Source organism: Clarias gariepinus, chromosome 21 (assembly GCF_024256425.1).
Source record: "Clarias gariepinus isolate MV-2021 ecotype Netherlands chromosome 21, CGAR_prim_01v2, whole genome shotgun sequence".
Lineage (NCBI taxonomy): Eukaryota > Metazoa > Chordata > Actinopteri > Siluriformes > Clariidae > Clarias > Clarias gariepinus.
The window spans coordinates 21,682,309-21,702,437 of NC_071120.1; the positions used below are offsets into that span (position 1 = coordinate 21,682,309).

General features: G+C 37.6%; 1 protein-coding gene across 2 annotated transcripts in view; it reads right to left on the reverse strand.

Annotated features, from left to right (window-relative positions):
• The window catches only part of epg5 (ectopic P-granules autophagy protein 5 homolog (C. elegans)), a 29,286-nt gene extending 9,869 nt beyond the window's left edge, over positions 1-19,417 (reverse strand). The window contains exons 1-34 of one of the 2 annotated variants that reach the window (XM_053480680.1): positions 19,312-19,417; positions 18,909-19,042; positions 17,940-18,803; positions 16,221-16,464; positions 16,007-16,137; positions 15,494-15,601; positions 15,281-15,354; positions 14,720-14,831; positions 13,201-13,315; positions 12,838-12,988; positions 12,532-12,693; positions 12,062-12,219; positions 11,673-11,827; positions 11,009-11,149; positions 10,425-10,586; positions 9,198-9,320; positions 8,837-9,102; positions 8,566-8,706; positions 8,222-8,366; positions 7,932-8,129; positions 7,735-7,845; positions 7,537-7,659; positions 6,207-6,373; positions 5,845-6,078; positions 5,640-5,763; positions 4,713-4,860; positions 4,342-4,513; positions 3,610-3,772; positions 3,371-3,513; positions 3,055-3,211; positions 2,358-2,552; positions 1,935-2,148; positions 1,718-1,848; positions 708-915 (exon numbers count right to left, since the gene is read on the reverse strand). In XM_053480680.1, coding sequence (XP_053336655.1) covers positions 708-915; positions 1,718-1,848; positions 1,935-2,148; positions 2,358-2,552; positions 3,055-3,211; positions 3,371-3,513; positions 3,610-3,772; positions 4,342-4,513; positions 4,713-4,860; positions 5,640-5,763; positions 5,845-6,078; positions 6,207-6,373; positions 7,537-7,659; positions 7,735-7,845; positions 7,932-8,129; positions 8,222-8,366; positions 8,566-8,706; positions 8,837-9,102; positions 9,198-9,320; positions 10,425-10,586; positions 11,009-11,149; positions 11,673-11,827; positions 12,062-12,219; positions 12,532-12,693; positions 12,838-12,988; positions 13,201-13,315; positions 14,720-14,831; positions 15,281-15,354; positions 15,494-15,601; positions 16,007-16,137; positions 16,221-16,464; positions 17,940-18,803; positions 18,909-18,965 — 5,797 coding nt within the window. In that variant the 5' untranslated portion in view covers positions 18,966-19,042; positions 19,312-19,417. Of the gene's footprint in view, positions 1-707; positions 916-1,717; positions 1,849-1,934; positions 2,149-2,357; positions 2,553-3,054; positions 3,212-3,370; positions 3,514-3,609; positions 3,773-4,341; positions 4,514-4,712; positions 4,861-5,639; positions 5,764-5,844; positions 6,079-6,206; positions 6,374-7,536; positions 7,660-7,734; positions 7,846-7,931; positions 8,130-8,221; positions 8,367-8,565; positions 8,707-8,836; positions 9,103-9,197; positions 9,321-10,424; positions 10,587-11,008; positions 11,150-11,672; positions 11,828-12,061; positions 12,220-12,531; positions 12,694-12,837; positions 12,989-13,200; positions 13,316-14,719; positions 14,832-15,280; positions 15,355-15,493; positions 15,602-16,006; positions 16,138-16,220; positions 16,465-17,939; positions 18,804-18,908 lie in introns of both variants that reach the window. The other variant, XM_053480678.1, reaches the window with a different exon arrangement.
• Between the last annotated feature and the right edge of the window lie 712 nt (positions 19,418-20,129).

A 20,129-nucleotide genomic window follows, 5' to 3' on the forward strand; every position in this document is an offset into this window, starting at 1 on the left:
AATAACACATACAACACAGAGTCCACATTAAAACAGCATGTTACTAGAACAATGAAGGCAGTTCCTTCATTCTGGATATAACAGCTATTGGAAAGAAAGGGAAGAATGAACACCTATATTATAAATACAATCACAGCCCACAGCACTTTCCTCTTCTGCTAACTGAATAACACCAACAATACCACTGCTGAAGTATTAAAGCTGGGTTGTCAGATTTTTTTTATTTTTTATCTTCCGTTCATTTCCCATGACATAACTGTATTCGTGTGAGTAGGAGGAATCCTCTGGATGTCGTGGAGTCGGAACTAGTTATAAGGTGAAGTAGGAAAGTACTCAATATACAGGAATTTATTTTTTTCACCTAATAAAAAAGGTGCAGAATTTCTGTTGAACACTAAACTGCATTCTAACCTTTTAGGTATCTAAGTAATCTATGCAACTGTACTGTAGGTAAATGCATGAAAACTGTCAGAAATTTTACAGCATGTCATTTATGAATAAGGTGTAATTTGCTATTTTAGTCCTTTGTTTTTGTAATTTAATTGCCTAACATTTTTAGAAGCCTTTAGAAATCACAATAAATGTGGAATCAGATTTGCTATTAATTTATAATCTCCAATGAAAAAGCTTTTTACATTTTTACAAAGAATTACAAAAAGCAGCCCAGGACGCACATCAGACTCTTTTTATTTTGGTCATGCTAATACCTTTGACCAGTCCTTCACTCCCCACAGGCTCCTTGCTACAGTTGTTCAGCTCTAGATCAATAAGGTAATTGATCAGATACTCCCAGAACATCCTGACCTCCTCAATATATGGCCTCCATTTGGAGAGGAGACCGAAACTGCGAATGTCTCCTTTGGACAGACGGAGCTTGAGAAAGTATTTTGAGAGCCATTCGATTGTTTCGTTGACCTGCGAGGAAAAACATCACAAGGATTAGGGTGTACAGGCACCAACATACCATGATGAAGAAATGTAAAATAATGATCAACTGTTACTTAAATATACTCTTATTGATACTTTCACAAAATACACACATCCAACCATCAACAGATTCTTGAGAAGGCGATAAAAAAAAGCTTGAAAAGCTCACTGATTTCTTTACCTTTATCCAGCTGCCAGTTCAGTACTGTTAAAACCCTACGATTACCCACTGATACCTAGCTAACAAACTTACTTTCTATTTACTTTTAGGCAGATTCCTTTATCAAGAGCAATTTACATTTTTATCTCATAATCCTCAACTGCACAGATGTATAAAGAGCCTTGCTCAAGGGCCCAACAGTGACAACTTGGTGGTTGTGGGGTTTGAACCTGGGATGTTCCAAACCGTAGTTCCATGCCTTAACCACTGAGCTATCGCTGTTGGTACTACTGAGCTGTTGGTATTCAGACAACATTCGCCCTGTATTATATTTGTCCCTGTAGATGCATATTTCAAAATGCCTCTTCATTATTATTATTCTTCATTTCAGAGTTCAGTGTCCAGGAACTTTTTCTGCTCGTCTGAAAACTGAGTTATTGAGCCGTGTGATTATCACACTTCACAGTCTTAGCCGGGTGTTAAAAGGACGTTCTGTTCTGACTCACACTTTTGTGCAGTCACAGGAAAATGATATAGTAATCATTTTACTGTAATAGAAATTTTTTTTGGTACGAAACAGGAGTTACAACTGTGTGTTTATAAAACAGATGTGAAATGCGATGGATTTACCTGTTGAGGGGAAAGAGAGACCGAATGTGTGGAGGACGTCTTGGACGGTTTATTTTTGCGATTGGCAGAACAACCGAGCACTTTCAGGGAAGCCCTCCAGCAGTCAGCGCTGAGAAGTTGTTCTGAGCTACCTGCCATATGGGAATGTCCGTGTTTCATTTTGACAATCCGTGTAAATAAATGATAGACTTGCGTCTAGAGGGTACGCATTACTCACTCTGTGTGAAAAGTCTGAGGAAGTCGCTGTAGTGGTCAGGAAACTGGTAGACCAGAAGTTCCGTCCAGTGCTTACAGAAAAGGTTAAAGGGCATGAGGACCTCAGGCTCAGGCTCTAGGCCACAAGCCGTGAGCGCCAAATGAATGAGTTCCATCAAACGACTGCGATCAGGGAATGGCGGCTGACTGGCAGAGAGCCATTGTACCAAATCAAACTGCAAAAGAAATACAAAGAAGAATATAAAACTTTTGGTATATGCTTTAACCAAATGAGTGAAATTTTAATTATGGAAGTTCTTGTTGCCCTAATTCCAGAAACGGTGATGCTTTAAGATCCTTCATACTGTTTTCCCTTAAAATATTAGAATAGTGTGTGATAGTCATAGTTATAGTCATGGCAAAGGAATTGTAAAGAATGATGAACCTTGGTGAGGAGCATGAAGATGACATCCCCACTGTCAGCGTGCAGAGCCGTCACCACCTCTTCATACAGAGAGACCAGCTCAGACGGTGAGGCGTTGGGAGTGAAATAGGGAGACAGTAGGTTACACAGACGTCTGTTTTGCAGAATGGTCTTCAGCATGCGCTTGCACTCTGCTCGAACGTCATGAATGAAAACCTGGGACCAGGAAAATCAGGGTAATTACTGTACTACTTAATAAATAAATGACTTTACTTACTAAAAATACTTACTTATTAAATACACTTAAACTAGTCTCTGTATATGCATGCCCTAATAAAAAAAAATTAAAAAGCCACACAGATTTTATTGTGCGAGTATGTGATTATGTGATTTCATGAAAAATGTAAAGGATTTTCACCATGAAATTGCACATCAACCAATGATGTGAATAACATACAAGCATAATGACAAGTGGGAAAAAAAAAACATAAAAAGTATGCTGTAGAACTTTTCTACTTTCTGACTTTTTTATAGAAGCTCATGATATCATAGAAAATAAATGCAAATAAAAATGCATGTGAAAAGTCCACTTATGAATTCCATATGTTTAAAACGTACAGTACATGTGAAGTACACATGGTTATTCTGTAATCGGCAAAACTGAACATTGCCCTAGGAATACCACAAAATGTAATAAATAAGTAATAAATGACTCTACCTGCCCCAAGATCTCTATACAGGAAGTGAAAAACTGCCGTGTGGGCGGGTGTCTCTGTGTGTCCTCACAAATCAAAGACACAATCTGATAGAAGGAGGCGATGCCCACTTTCTGCATGGCGGGGGATGGGTGTAACTTGTACGCATTAACTAGGGTCCTAAAGGAGAGGATGATGGGAAGGATTATTAATGACAAGGAATGTAAAATGAATAATGATGCCAATAATGTGTCACTTAGTATGAGAAATAACAATAATTAAAAAAGTATAATATTAAGACTCTAACAAAACTTTTGTGCAGATGAGCGGGGTACTAACGTTATGAAGTTCTCAGTGTGCACCGCGGCCTCGGCTAGGCTCTGGGGAAGAGGCTTGACAGTGTCGGTCTGAAGCTGCTTAATGTCACTTTTCAGGGATTGGATCTGATTCTGCACTGGTTCTACCTTGTGCATGCCTGCGTACTGGATGACAACAAATCAACATAATCAGCAGATTATATTCTGAATTCTGAAGTGTGAATACAGAACACAGTGAAATCTACTCTATCTATAACACACCTTAACAGTTATATGTGCAGGGCCCTGGCATGGTTGCCCTCCTTTACCAGTGCACTCCAGCTGCATGACGAGCTGCTCCTCGCGGTTGGTATAGAGTTGAGGCAAAACCTCTAGAAGCTCATTGTCTAGCGCCACCTGCTGCGTCTCACGCATTGCTGCTAACCTAAGTAACATACGTATTCTATTAGACTTCTATGGCAGTTGTGATTTTGGACGCTATTATACTATAACGCTAATAGTATACAAAAATATGATAGTTTGGTTATCTTTCATAAAAAAGACAAAAGGTGATTATAGAGAGCATATAAAATAAACAACTTATGCAATGATCATATTTTGATTTTTAAACATATCTCTCCATATTATTCAGGTTAAAATTAAGCAAAAGGTTTTCCTTATTTTTTTAAATTAATTAATTAATTACATTTTGTAACATTTAATGTAATTTTCCAGGGAAACGTTCACTTCTTTGAGTTTCTTTGGTAAGGCATATACATATTTTTTTCCAACTTTTTAGATGTAAATGTTACCTTATTGCTTGTAAAGTTAAATTAACCTATATATGCATTTTAAATTATTCTAAAGTGCACTGTATGGGAAATCTGATTATGTATCATGGTTGGGAGGAATATCAAAGGCGTGACCTAAAATAGCTCTCAAGATTCGGTAACAAATCCCAGTTCCTAAAAAAAGAAATCTTCCTTTACTGGCTTAAAGCTATAATAATCTTACTTGGCCTGGTGCTGTAGCTTGGTGAGGTCTTCCTGGATGAGAACAGTAGATGTGTGCACATCAGACAGGCTGCCAGTAGAGATATCAGGCACTGGGGCCTTCATAGGAACTAAGAATGATGCACACTGGGGGGCATCATGTTTCTTGAGGTTAGTGAGGATACGCTCTCGAGCTGATAAAAGAGAGAAAAAATATGAGAAAGTAACATTGAGAGCAAGTTACAGAGAGCTTTCGAACACATCTGGTAAATCATAACCCAGGGACAATAATATTAATAAATTAATGCACTCTGCTTACACTGGCTAAAATTGTCAGTTTTATGTATTTTAACAAATATTATGAGTTTGGGAATAAAAATAACATGAACAAACCAGCCTGAGGATTGATGAAGTCAGTGAAGATGGAGCTGCTGCTCCTCTGCGAGAAAGAAGGCTCACTTTTGACTTTTATCCACAGGTTAAGAACTTCGTTCAACTCATGCTGAATTCGCTCAATGTCCATATACTCCATCCATGGCTCCTATATCATATGAACAACATGATTAAATTAATGCTCCATCTCTATCACCTATATCTAAACTTTGCAGAACATTTTGATTAAATTAGGCTCAAAAACAGATGTTTCTATCCAGGACTTTCCAGGGTTTCAGCCACCATTCTCGAAGGCCAACCATTGAGCCATTTTAATCCTATCACTTGTTTTATTTTATAGAATTACATATTAAAAGGATAGTTCTATAGAAGCACATTTACAGCAAGCACGTAGGGATGTCGTCCACATAGCTGACTGTCTTCACTTGCATCAGAGAACTGTATAATGAAAACCTAGTATGTAATATTATAGGAAAAATATAATAATAATCACTAGCAATCAAGTACAACCAATAGTCTAGTGGTGTTCTGTTGCCGGAGTTTAATTAAAGTAATTATATTTAGAAAATACTGCTATACAAAATATATATATATATATATATATATATATATATATATATATATATATATATATATATATATATACTGCTATAAAAGTAATTACAAAAATCACAGCATTATTATTCAATATTTTATATACACTGCCTGGGCAGCGTCTCTCCCATCATCAAGATCCTGGAGAAAAATGTATGTGACTCTGAACATTGCATAACCTTTTCAAAAATTATTTTTTTGCCTGGGCAGTGTATAAGTATACATATTTTTATTAATACGAATAAAATAACTGTTTAGATGTATTATGATTAAAGGAATGACAAACTATTTATTGATTATTAAGTAAAAAGAAGGACTATAATAAAGCACTACCTGTTGGCCCTGCATGATTGTAGCTAGCCGATGGGCATCATACTGTTTTGGCAGTGAGGGCAAGTTCAGTTCCTGCTTCTGTATGCTTTCATCATCCATCCAGAGTGCAAAGGCACTGAAAAGCCTTGGGGGGGAGAAAATATGTTTTAGAATTTCTGTGTATTATGACGGTTTATTATGAAGTGTCACCACCACATGGACATACCTAACCAGTTCGACATGCAGCTCAGGCGAAGTCATGGACTGAAATACAGGTGTTCCTGGCATAGCCTCTCCGTCAGTGTGCGCGTCACTAAGTGGACTCTGTACTTTCAGGGCCTTACCAGCTGCATGGTGAAAGTCACACACCTCCACCAGCCGCTGCTTGAGCTCCTTTAGCAGAGTGACGTGAGCTGCGCCGTGGAAATAGCGCTTTCCAATACAACCTTTAGCTTCCAGTCTAAAGAGAAATAAATATATAAAATCACAAAGACATCACAAGATGTCCTTCTCATTGACTTCATGACTTTTAGTACTGAAGTCATCTACAGAAGTAATGTTGTAACAGGTGAAACATGAGAAACCCACCCGAACTCTGGGCCAGGCTGGCGGAGGTAGAGGTGTAGAAATTTCTGCCAGATGAGGGGTAGAAGCGGGTGATCTGCTGATGTAACGAGGGCCTGCTGAGCCCAACGATAGACCATGAGCCTCTGCAGGCAAGGCACCACATGCAGCTTCAGGCGCAGCTGAGCCTTCTAATGAGGAACAATAATGCACAGGACAATTAAAATATTCAATCTACTGTATAGGCAGGTGAGAACCAAGACTGAAAAATCAATACTTCAAAAGCAGCCAACTACAAAACCTGTCAGGATCTAGTTAATGAAGAATATACTTTAAAATGAATATCTTAATAATAAGCTGGAACAACAAAATAAGTGTTAGCGTTTCTGCTGGTCAATTTGACTGTAAAAAAATGACATATTAGCAAGTAAAATATTCTTGAATCTATGCAAACCTATCTATGATTTTTTAAAATAAGTTTAAAAAACAAAACAAATATAAGATTAGGAGACTTATATCGAGTTATATGTTACTAAAAATGTAAGTAAAAAATTCTTGTTTTAATGCTAGAAAATGTATAAATTTTTCAAAAAATAAATTCTTAAAACTAATTTTTTCTTTAAAAAAAAAATCTACCTACAGTATAAAAATGCTTAAAAATAAAATTTAATAGAATTTAGTATATTATTTGTTTCGAAATAAGATTAGTAATATTTAATTTGATTTGTTGCAATTTTATTTTAAGAAAGTGTAGAAAATTTATATTTTCGGCTATTTTTATTTGCTTATATATATATTTTTATGTTTCAGGAGTCAAAGCAACAGATTTTAATGCAAGGCATATTTGATAATTTCCTAAAATTAATTTATAATCTAGTTAATTGTTACTAAAAATGTAAGTGAAACTTTCTTGTTCTATTGCCAGAGAATTTTGCTTCTTTCAAGAAATTTATTCTTAAAACTAAAAAATTTACTACAAATTAAACTTAATTCCTAAAACATATCTACCAACTGAATAAAAAAATGCTTAAATGTAAAATTTAGTAGAATTTAATAAAATTTGATTAGAAATATGATTAATAATCTTATATTTGATTAGTTGCAATTCTACTTTAAAAAAAAGTGCAGATAAATTCAACACTATTTAAGCTGTTTTCACTTCCTATGTTTTAAGAGTCCAAGAAATGCATAGTTGATCATTTACAATAATTCTCCATTCTATGTTTAATAATTAATATTACTTTACCAAGGATACTATAAATGTTTCCCCTTAATAAAGGTTCTCTTTTACCGGGAAAAATTATAATCTGGCACACAGGCTTATCTGAGAGAAGAGAAAGGAATGCGAATGGACCTTGAGCGCTTGGTCCGGGGTGAGAGCGGGGTTGGATACAAGCTCATGCTCCACACAGCGTCGTAGCTGAGAGTCTTCCTCAAAGATGGTCTCCATGTTTAAAACCACCCAAGCAAACCACACCTATAGACAAACAACATGTGTGAGCGTATGGATTACAATTTTACATTTATTATAAATTACACAATACACACATACCTCATCAGTCAGAGCGTTGCCCTCGATAAAGGAAGGAGTGATGTTTCCTGCCATGATCCAACCCATTAGAGATGACAAAAGACCTTTATCGCCGTGGAAACCTAGAGCATTCTGCATGAAAACAAAACACCATCTTTGGTAAATCTATCTTATTGTTTCCTCTTTCGTTATACAAAAATTTTATTGGTGTGTTTTACCTTATGCTGCTGGTAAAGTAGTTTTTGGAGACATTCCTCCTGCTGGTGGAGGAAAGCAGCACGGCACAGATGGTCCAGGAGGTACAGAACAGTTTTGTCTCTGTGCCAGAGGTTCTGCTTAGTCAGAACCTGCAGCCAGAATTCCAGGACAGCAACGGCTCCCACCCTGTCCCCCTTGGAGCTTTCCAGGATGTGAGCCTGAAGCACATTAAAAAGACAAGACATATACATCATTTTAAATCTTTACAAAGATTTTTTTTCCACGTGTAATGCCTAATAGTTATACCTACCTGGATTACGCTATTAAGAAGCTTGATGTTCTCACAACTGGAGGCGCCAATGAGACGCTGGGCCACCTTGAGCGTCACCTGTTGGGTCACGCCCTGGGGTGTCCCACTGTCAAGCTGCAAAAACAGCTGGACACAGTTCAGGAATCTGAAGGCAGAAAATATAGCACTGGAAATAAAGTCCAAACAGACTTACTTTGTCTGACTTAATAAATGGCCAGGCCATTATACCAAAGGCTTATTGCATAGGCATTCTACTGATTCTCTGCACCATCTCTCACTTCTCAGTTACATTTAGCAAAAAACTTAATATAAATATTAATACAATAAGATGAACACTTCTTAACTGTTCATTCTTGAGGAGGTAGAAGGGGCAGTGATAAGCCATGGGTAGAATGTTTTCCAGTACGTGAATCGCAGCTTTGAGGTGGCGAGACTGAACCAAGGTCTTCAGCAAGGGAATGCCTTCACTGCAAAACTTCTCTAAACTGCAGCGAGAGAAACAGCAACTGTAACCAACTAGAACAAGTAACATTTACACACAAAACTCTGAATAAATATCAGATCGCGTAACAGATTTTAATCCGTAACACTGGTTTAGTTAGATGATTTCTAAACCTGTGCCCAAGGGTGCTCATGTCCAGTGCCAGGAAACAGCCAATGGGGATCCCGGCTTTGACGGCTTTAAGCACCGGGTGCATTGTGGGCGAATCCGTGACCTCTGGTACAGTAGGTACATCAGAGGAAGGCAGTGGACACCAGGCACCATGGGGATTCCTTTCACTTGTGTGGAGTTTAAGCCGTAGTGCCAAGTCCCATGCCCACTGGTTAAAGGATGTCTCTGGAGTCTGGCCCAGACGCATTATATTGGCTAAATATGACATCTATGAAAAACGTAAAAAGACAAAACATATAAGACGGCACTATTACTTAACACCTAGTAAGAGCACACTGGCATCTTGGAAGTCTGTACGAGTACCTGTTTGAGACCTTCTGAGATGATGCCAGCATACGGTTTATCTGTGAGGTACTTCTGGTAAGCCTCCACCGCCAGCAGTGCCACTTCACTGTGTAATGCAGCAGGCAGGGCAAGGCAACCATTCTAAAGACAAAATACATAAAAAGACATATTTATATATATATACACAGTGGGGCAAAAAAGTATTTAATTAGCCACCAATTGATCAAGTTCTCCCACTTAAAAAGATTAGAGAGGCCTGTAACTTTCATCATAGGTATGAGACAAAATAAGAAAAAAAAATCCAGAAAATCACATTGTAGGATTTTTAATGAAGTAATTGGTCACCTACAAACAAGCAAGATTTCAGGCTCCTCTGTCCTATACTCATTACCAGTATTAATGGCATCTGCTATCAGCATAAAAGACACCTGCCTACAACCTCAAACAGTCCACTCCAAACTTCACTATGGCCAAGACCAAAGAGCTGTCAAAAAACACCAGAAACTAAATTGTAAACCTGCACCAGGCTGGGGAGACTGAATCTGCAGAAGGTAAGCAGCTTGGTGTGAAGAAATCAACTGTGGGAGCAATTATTAGAAAATGAAGGACATACAAGTCCACTGATCAATATGATCACAAGAACTGTGAACAAAAGTCCCAGAACCACACGGGAGGACCTAGTGAATGACCTGCAGAGAGCTGGGACCAAAGGCTACCATCAGTAACACACGGCACCGCCAGGGACTCAAATCCTGCAGTGTCAGACGTGTCCCCCTGCTTAAGCAAGTACATGTCCAGGCCCGTCTGAAGTTTGCTAGAGAGCATTTGGATGATCCAGAAGAAGATTGGGAGAATGTCATATAGAAACATCATGCTTTGGGGCTGTTTTTCTGCAAAGGGACCAGGATGACTGATCCGTGTAAAGGAAAGAATGAATGGGGTCATGATGGGGGATGAATGGGGATCTCAATCCCATAGAAAATCTTTGGAGGGAGTTAAAAGCCTGTGTTGCCCAGTGACAGTAATATATAAACGCAACATATTATATTTAATTTTAATGCTATTCTGGATGCATTAACATGGTAAGAATATTTTTTCCCTAGCAGAGGACGTGGAATACAATCACTTATAAAGGTTAATAAAGAAACTTTCATTCTTATAGATTTTTTACATTAACATACATTAGTACATATAAACCCTGTTTTCACTACACATAGTAGATGCTGGTAAAGGCTAATCACTCACAGGCTGGAATCCCCAGTTAAGACCCTCCAGGATAATGCAGGCCAGTTTATTCTCCACCGCAGAGAGGCTGTAATCCAGCAGCCAACCCCTAATGGCTCCAACCTCGTCTTCATTGGGGCTCCACAAGTGCAGCGGAAGCTCCTTAAACAGGTATAAGGACACCTGCAGATATTGATATGAGCGCTGGATGAATATAAGAAGTACTAGTTATGTACTTAAAAAAATACCTATTACTATTATGTAAGCCATATTTTCGGTCACATTCTCTGTATATTTAGTACATGCTAAGAATACACTCTATGACCTATAAATTATGAAATTATTTCTGGAAAAAATTATAGTAAATAATGTTGCCAAGGTTTACTTCTCAAAAAGGGTTTCAAGATTTCTTTCTAGACTAAAGAGCAAAAAAAGCATAAGACACAGCACTAATAAACTTTTGGCCAATCCCGGCATAGGAGGCGCCACAGCTGGACCAGCTGGACAGCTGCATCCAGTGGCTGGGGTTTGGGCATTGGCTGGGAATCGAACCCAGGCCTTCCACATGGCATATCTATTATTTCAAATAAACCGAAGTAACGCACCATGCCGACTTTGTCAATCGTCTCCTTCAGCCTCTCGAGCAGAATGGAAATGACGTCTGGGTGAGCTGTGGCTATAGCAGCTAGCAACTCTCTCCCCACTTTAGAGAAGATCTCGCGTGTGGACACACTGACATAAGACACCTGTGTAAGGATAAAGAACAGAGACTAAAGTAAATAACCGAAGGAACTTTCTTGGGATTTTGCAAATATACTTTTCTGACGAAAATTTAAAAAAATGTTTTTTCATGTACATTTTTTGCTATATTTTCTTTTACTCTGTGTCTTTTCCTTATTGTCACAAGTACAGTCAAAGCCTTTATTTGCACATCCCAGCTGGGGTCAAAGTACATGATCAGTCATGCACCACAAAAGCCTACTTGTTTGTGTTGGGGCTTGAACTCATGGCCTACTGACTGACTGATCGTTCTGTGAAGGCCCATCATATTTTTTGTTTTCGATCTTGTGATGGGTTTTCATTCCCATTTCAATAAATTAAACTTTTTAATAATGACACCTACTGACTTGAACACAAATGATGGGGAAGTTGTAACTTTAGTTTTGTAGATAAGCTCTATTTATAGTACTCATCTGAACCATGTTTTTAAAATCAGTACTTTTTAAAAGCCTCTCACGATGTACTGCGTTAGTCTGGGAATGAAATCACCTTGTAGATCTCCAGCACGATGGTCCTGACAAACTGAGGGTCTGCGTCAGTGCGTTTAGGTTGAGCCATGTGAGCAAACGCTGTCAGCAAGCAAATTCCATCTGAACTATTTATCTCTGACAACCAGGCCTCAAACTTCTCCTGGTGACCTGGGTCTGAGCAGATAAACACACAGAACCCACACACCCACAACAAAATGAACTGCATTATTACTATTATTATTTTTCTGAACTTGGTTTTTATGGATTATTTTGTGTGCCGGATAAACTCCAATACTGTCCCAGTAATTTACTGCAATTAGACATGGATTAGTTGGCTATATTTGTTATATATATCGTAATAAACAGATTGTGCTTCTAGCTTTTTTTATGTTAGTAATGCACAGTCACCTTGGAGGCTCTGGATGCAGTTCTCTACGCTCAGACTGCAGCCCAGTTTATCCAAGCCGTCCATCTCGGCACATTGCATGATGTAGAAGATCTTCCACAGCATTGAGCTCGATAGAGTTCCGTAAGGCATCTCCGACATAAAGAGCCAGATACCAAGTCTGACGTAAACAGCACGGTGAAAGAGACACGAGGTGGTTAGTGTTTGAAGAGAAGAAGACGGAGACACATTATGCAGATTTCCCAAACCAGTAAGAACGTGGATGGTAAGGTTATTAAATGTGTGCATTTCTCCACAATCCTTAAAAATTCCAGTAATTGATTGTATTGATTATTTTCCTTTTACTGGGAGGAATATGTCCTATAAGTATCAAGGTTATACTGGTTATACTTGGTGTTTACTGGTTATACTTGGTGTATATAAAAAAAATTAAACTTCTGAAATCATCAATATGACTATAAAGAAATCTCACCTTTTAGCCTTGAGGACATGCAAGACTGCACGCAGAAAGAGATGGTCAAACTCCACCTGCAGTTTCTCCATGGAGAAGGACTGTTCCTGCATGGTGGTTCTGCTCACTCCAGTTAAACTGATGTACTGCGCCCAGTGATCGCTCACGTAGCACAGGGTCATCCTGACCAACACAAGAGAGGACAAGAAGTGTAAAATCACCCCCCTACGATATGACCTCTTCTTGAGTGGAACATATTAGGGAAATGAAAATAGCCGTGATATTACAAATAAAAATGAAATAGGATGGAACAGGCGATCAGCTGACCTGATCATGTGACCAATCCTCTTCACAAACTGTCTGTAACAGGCTCGGTTGTAGGTCTGCAAACCAACAGCCAGCAGTTCAACAAGCGAAGAGGCAAAAGCAAATATCTTCATCATTTTCTGACTTGTGGTGGCCTGGGGTTGGTAATTGCCTGAAGAATGAATAGATGAATCATTTATGCATGTAGATTTGATGATGCACTTAAACAGCTTGGTATATATATATAAAAAAACATAAACAGCATAATCACTACTAACTACTGTGATCCGGCCTAGTTAATTTTTTTATTTATACAAATGCAGCTATAATTTAAAAATTACTTAAAATATAGTAAGTGAAAGTTCAATGAGGTCAATAATTGACCTTTTGATGACATTCCCAGTAGGTGTTTAAAAAGTTCATCAAATGGAAACTGAGAGAGAAGAGTAATAAGGTCATCCTCTGATAACAGCAGCCAGCTCGTCTCCGGGTCTTCATCCTAAAAACAGATAATAAAATACAAGTTTAGTAATTATGGGTTAAAAACCAACTAAACAGGGCTATTAACCTAAGGCAAATAATTACAATAAGTCTTCACCTTAATATCGCCCTATTTACATATTTGTTCAAAAGCTACTTTTTCTTTTCCATGTTTTTATTTGTAATGCATATTTAATAAACATTTTTACCATAATATCGGGAATTATTATTGACACCCATTCTTTCCCCTATAATATTACAGGTGTGGCAGGCCGCAGAACCACTACACAACAGGACATTTTTTTTAAAATCAAATACTGTACAATGTGCACAAATTTGGAAATAATTGGCATGTCTCTGTCAGGTGTCTCTCTCTGTGTCTTCTTCATGCTTCAATCTTATTCGCTTCTTAAAACTAACAAAAATAAAAATAAAAACCTTGGAACAGTGTTGTGCATGAACGTGCTCATTTTTTTGGCACCTGAAAATCATATACAATATCCCGGAAATCATTTTTTGAGAGCAAGTGAGCGAGTGAGTGAGAAAGAGCAAGAGAAAGATAAAGAGAGAAAGAGAGAGAGAGAGAGAGAGAGAGAGAGAGAGAGAGAGGGAGAATGTGCAGACTTGTGCCAAGTGAACCCATCACCGTTCTAAGTGGGCACGGATTTAACCTCGCTATTTCTCTCCATCAGTCCACTTGAGTTTGTTTCTCCTGCCCATAGTGGGTTTAATAGGGTAATAGTGTTAGGAGTTTACATTAGTTCATTAGAATTTAATAGCCAACATTTGAACAAGCTGCTAGTCTGTATTGAGGCCCAGTGTGATAAGATCAGACTTCCTGTTTACTTGGGTAAAGTAATATAATATAAAAACAACCCTATGAGTAAAATTATGCTTAACATATAATATAATATATTTTATTTATATTTTACTTTATATTAAAAAAGTAATACAGAAGCCTAGTTTTGAAAAGGGATACATGAATGAATTTTGGATGCCAATAATATGTTAAATAATATGTCAAAGATGTCTTCTTAGGCTTTAGAAAATTCACTGGTTTTATAAAAGATTAATTATATCTTTTTTATAAATAGAATGTTTATAAATTAATGTTAATAATTATGACATAATGTTAAAAGTTAATATTCTTGCGGCTCCTAAGCGAGGGGAAAAACTGAAACTGTTGAATAATTTATCAAACTCTGCCCTGCTGGAAGTGTTGCGTAACTGAAGGCAGGAAGAAGTCCTTGTGATTATCTTGTGCTGCTATATTTATAGGTCACGCAGTAATGTAGTTCAAAAGAGAACCCGAACTCTGCTGTCCCTTTTAAAAAAACATTCCTGGAAGAAAGAGATAAATCAACACACCAGCACACACACAAAAACACAGTGAGGGGTAAAAGAGACACTATTAGGAACTGACCTCTTCTCCACCTTCATCTACAAGGGTCCAAATACTGGTTGGAGGTCCTGAGTAGCTGTTGTTACTTTTTACATCACTGGGCTTCATATGACACATCAGATCAGCTCGGTCCCTGAAGGTAACAAAAGTAGGAGTGTGCATGACAAACTATTTTTAGGGGGAAAAAACAAACATTTGAATAAACAAAAAAGAATCTTTAAATAAAAACTATGGTCAATAATGAAAACAAAGACTTTACCTAAATTAATATGCTAAATATAAGAAATACTTTACAAATTGATACTCTTTGAGTAAGTAACCCAGAGTAAATAATACTAAAGGTACTTTCTGTATTGCTGCGAGTGGTTTGAATGTGTTTAAAGAGTTTTGGAAGAAAGTTTAATCAACTGAAAGACATGTGGTTAAGCATAAATAGACGTTATACAGCACATATCTGTACTATCGTAGGGAGCCGTCTTCATGTACTGAGGTGAAACTGAAACTGGTAGAGGAGGAGGAAAAAGTACTTACCCCCTAAACCTAACAACTGAGCGGAGCTTTGTTTTGTAAAGAAACCCTTACCTTACTGGAGACATCAGAGTTGCCAGTGCCTGCATAAAGTGATAAACTCCAGAGGGATTATCCAGCACTTTAATCTAAAACAGACAAACATTTTAAAGTGTTAAAATAACAGGAACTGAAAACCATTACATCTTTGCAGGTATTTAATTCCTTTATTTGCCCAACTTGACTAAATAGCTGTTTTAATGTAAATATACCAAAAAAAAATCCTACCTGTAGAAAGGGCACTGCCCATTTCCTGATTCCTGCAGGACAGCACAGCAGATGGTTAAGGATGTACAGATGGTCTCCTGCTGAGCCCACTCGATGAAGAACACACACCTACACACAAGTGACACATGGAAGTAATAAAGTGAGACTAGGATTTATTATTATTATTATTATTACTACAAAGCTTTACTTTACTACTCCATAACTGTCCATCTATTAATAGAGAGCACTTGCAAAAAAAAATTTAAATTAGTAGCTGTACTAATAATAATAATTACTGTATAACAGTAACCTCACATCATACAACTACAGTACTGTGCAAAAGTCTTAGGCACCATATTATATGCTGTACCAATTTTGTTATATATGTTTATCATGTCTGTATAATAATGTACAAATATACAGCCATGTATATATTCTCCTGTAATGTTATTTATTTATTAATTTTTAAGCTATATATGGAAATACTGAATGTTTGCACAGTACTGTATATAAATTCTTCTGTAGCATGTTTACCAATCTCTGCAACCACAGATGAATGTCTTCCTGGAACTGAGAGTCGTCTAGGACCCGACGGGTGAAGCTGAACAGCACGCTGATGCTTTCCTTTAACGGCGTTAAGGAAGATGGCTGTGACTTTGGACCGTCTAAAAAAGCCAAGTGACAGATGTCCGTGTCAGAAAACCTATTTCTCTTAACCGATACTCTATACATGTCAGTATTGTCTTACCCGAGTCAGTCTTGTGCACAGCCACGCTCCTGGTGATGGGATTGGCGTTGAGCAGGTTGTAGAGATAAGACTCGACCTGCAGCCGAGACAGGACGGAGGTGTAGGAGTGGAGGGCTATGGTCTGGTGGAGCAGCTCTGCCTTGGTCTTAAACAGATGCTTCAAGTCGACTACCACCGCCTCGTTCAGGACCACCTGCTGGAAGCGATGGTAGCCGCTCACCTTGGCCTGGTCAGCGCACACACCCTGTTGGGCGGAAGAACCTCTGTTACAAGCATCTGATATGCAACTACTTGAAATGAATTTCTAAGAACTGTCAAGTTTTACGTGCATAGGTTATTATCTCATTTGTCCCTTTGAATAAAAGAAGGAAATTATGACGACATGTTAACAACTAATGTCAAAATATGAAGACAATAATCCAACAGAAATGTAGTTTGAAAAGGATTTTTTTCCCCATGCCCCTTTCTGTCTCCAGAAGAACACACTAAATACTAAAGCAAATCATTGGCTTTGACAGATATGAGAATAAGAAAGACAGAGTATGCATGACATTTTATTTTTTTTTTACAGTGGAGTAATTCTTGACAGAGAAATCTACCCTCTTTCCTTGAAATTCTTTCCATCTAAAAAACAGGACATCTATGTCAATATGCATTCTGTATTGTGCAAAAGTAAAATAAAAGTTGTTTTGGTCATTTGTTTTTGTTAATATTTTAATATTCTGTCAAATATGCTGTGACTTTTGAAGATGTTCATTTTAATGTATTACTAATAAAGACGTTCCAAAACAGGATTAAGCACAAAACACAATGAGCTTGCTTTTATAAAGTCAAAGAGTGGGCATGAAAATAATAAGAGAAAAATTTTAGTAAGGAAGATACCAAATTTTAAACTGGTCACTGCTAGTATCCAAACACACATTTTTTTGCTTGCAATAATTGTCAGCCTGAATGCCTTGATACTAAAAAAAAAAATAAAAAAAAAATAAAACAAAATAAAAATAAAACAACATTTTGTCCTAAGGGGATGCAAATTATTAGACCCACCTATCTGTTTTATATTAGCAGGGTTGATACCACTATAAAGTGCCTTTGATGTCCTCATCAGAATCACCCGGTTATCATTAACATATTGCAAAATAATCAAATTTTGAGGTTTTCTTATAAATAACTACACATTTACACACACATCAGTACCATCGAGTGTCTCCTGAAATGTTTTTCCTCATTTTATACCCTTTTCATGAACTGGGAGAGGGGAATCACCAGAAAACAAAATATTATCATTCTTTTTTAAAAGAATGTCCAGTATGCGCTCATTAAATGCTAACTTTAGCAACAAAAAAACCCACACTCACCCCATCAACAGTTTTTCCATGAAGCTATGACATCTCAAAGACACTTTAAAGTTATATTGATCCCTAGGTAATACATTCCTGATCACTGTACAGGGTTATGAAAGGCTGAAGCCTATCGCAGAAGACTTTAGGCACAAGGCAGGGTACGCCCTGGACAGGGTGCCAATCCATCACAGGATGCGCTCACACATACACACACGAGAAATTTGGAAACACTAATTAGTCTAATCTGCTTGTCTTTGGACTGTAGGGGGAAACTGGGGTACCCGAAAGAAACCCACCAACAACAACATCAGCGGTTTAACTATTTTAGTTTTTTTTAACCTTCTAACATGAAAATAGGAAAAAGTCATATTTCAACCTGCAGCGTGAGCTGTTCATCCTTGAAGCTCCACAGTCGGTTCTGTGCGCTCTTGCAGTCTGAAATGGTCGCCTGCAGCTCAGTCTGCGCCTGCACCAGCTGCTTGCGACATCTCCAGTAATTCAGCAACAGCTCATGCAGCTCGTGGCCTTCCTGATAAACTAAGGCCTGGAACTCTGAAGCATGAAGCTCAACGTTCTCCAGCCAGGATCCTGGCTCCCACATCCTGAGCTGCTCGCTGGTGAACGGCTGGACCACCTGGCATGTCCGAGGCAGCTCCGGATACAACCTTTCTTGGGGTTTCTCAACTTTGTCAAGCTCTACTGGAACCAGGCTGGGAGGTGAGGACTCCTGATCAGCCAGAGTAAGAATGGCTGGAGCTGGACTGATTTGCTCGACGGTGTGTGTGTTTGTGCTTGCACCTTCAACCGGTAAAGGCATAAAAGATGTCTGGGATAGATCAGTAGCAATAGACGACATGTCTATCAAGAACTGAGGATCCACAGCTGAAACAGGGAGTGACGGATAAAGAGAGGGCACTTCAAACGGCTCGATTGTAGCGCTAACGGTTATCGGATCGCACCGGCTCGGCTGGGATGACGCAGAACTCTGGCCCACTTCAATCGTAGGGTCTTGTGATGATGGTATGGATGCAGCGCTAGAGGATGTATCGAACAAATAACCTTTGTCTTGCTCTGTCTCATGTTTTTCATTTTGGTCAGCCGAGGGTCGTGCGTCCTGCAGAGGATCGTGAGCAGAAACGGGCGGCTCAGGGGGAAGACTGAGAGGAACGTCTGTGAATTCAGATGCAGGCGGGTTTGATATCACAGGTTCTGGTGATTTCCTCAGAGTCTGCTTTTTATCCTAGGGGTTTAAAGGAATGCTTGGTTAGATTTAAGACACTTGAGGAAAGTAAACAGGCAATGTACTTAAGCTACTTATCTTTGGGTACAGGTGTTTGTTTGTTACCTGTGACTTGACAGATGATTTCGCTCTTGATTTCTTTGGTCTCACTGCTTCAGCCATATTTACACAGATCTCTTCAGTCCAGTTCAGGCCAATTTAGTTCAGTTTTATGACATCCATGTGAAATAATCAAGCACCTTCAACAACAAACTGCATCATCAAGAGCAATTCTCTTCTGTCCAATATCTACTTAATGATACAGACATTCCTTGCTAGCTAAAATAACGTCTAATGCATTGAACTCCTAAAAAAACACCTGAAATATGACGTTGTCATGTGAACACTCAGTTGTTGTGCAGGATTTATCTTGTTTATCCAATAGATTAATTATCTATTGTAACGTCGCTGCTCACCTTGTTTTTAGATAACACACATATTTCCAAAAAAAACAATATATGACACTCACTTAAACAGAACACCAGATTATTAAGAAGCTCCGTAAGCCCGCACACTCGCTCTGTTTGTTTTGGTCTGTTTTGTTCCCGGAACTCTCGGACAAGCCAAAGAGTCACGTGACTCTCCACCCTCATCACAACGGCACCCGAGGAGGGACAAAAATAAAACGCAATTTTGTTTTGTTTTCCCTCAAAACATGCACACAAGCGACATGTCCGTATTATGACACGTTATAAATGTGCGTAACAAAACACAAAACCAAAGGAGAAAAACGAAAGAAATATATAATTATAATTATATAATTAACTAAAATAATAATTTACATATGTATTACATTACATAATGTATTTTATTATATTTTTTAATTTTATATTTAATATAATTTATTTTTATTTTAATATAATACTTTAATTATGCTATATATAAATGATTATATATATATATATATATATATATATATATATAAATACATTTTTAAGCTAAAAAAAATAATTTACCAACATATGTATTACATACTGTATTTTATTATATTTTAAATTTTGTATAATTTTTTTATTTATTATTATTTATTACTATTATAATTAATATAATATTTTAATTATGCTATGTAGAGAGTCAGGCAAAAAAATTATACAAACTTCAGAAAAGGAGAAAAAAATAGAATGATGTATATTATATTTATATAATAGTATTATCATATTATTATCATATTATATTATATAGCAATATATAACATATAGCAATACATTTATTTTTAAAAGTTTATCTTTTCCTAAATATTTTTTTGGCTGACTGTGTGGCTCTATACATGTAAGACTAATAGCACTA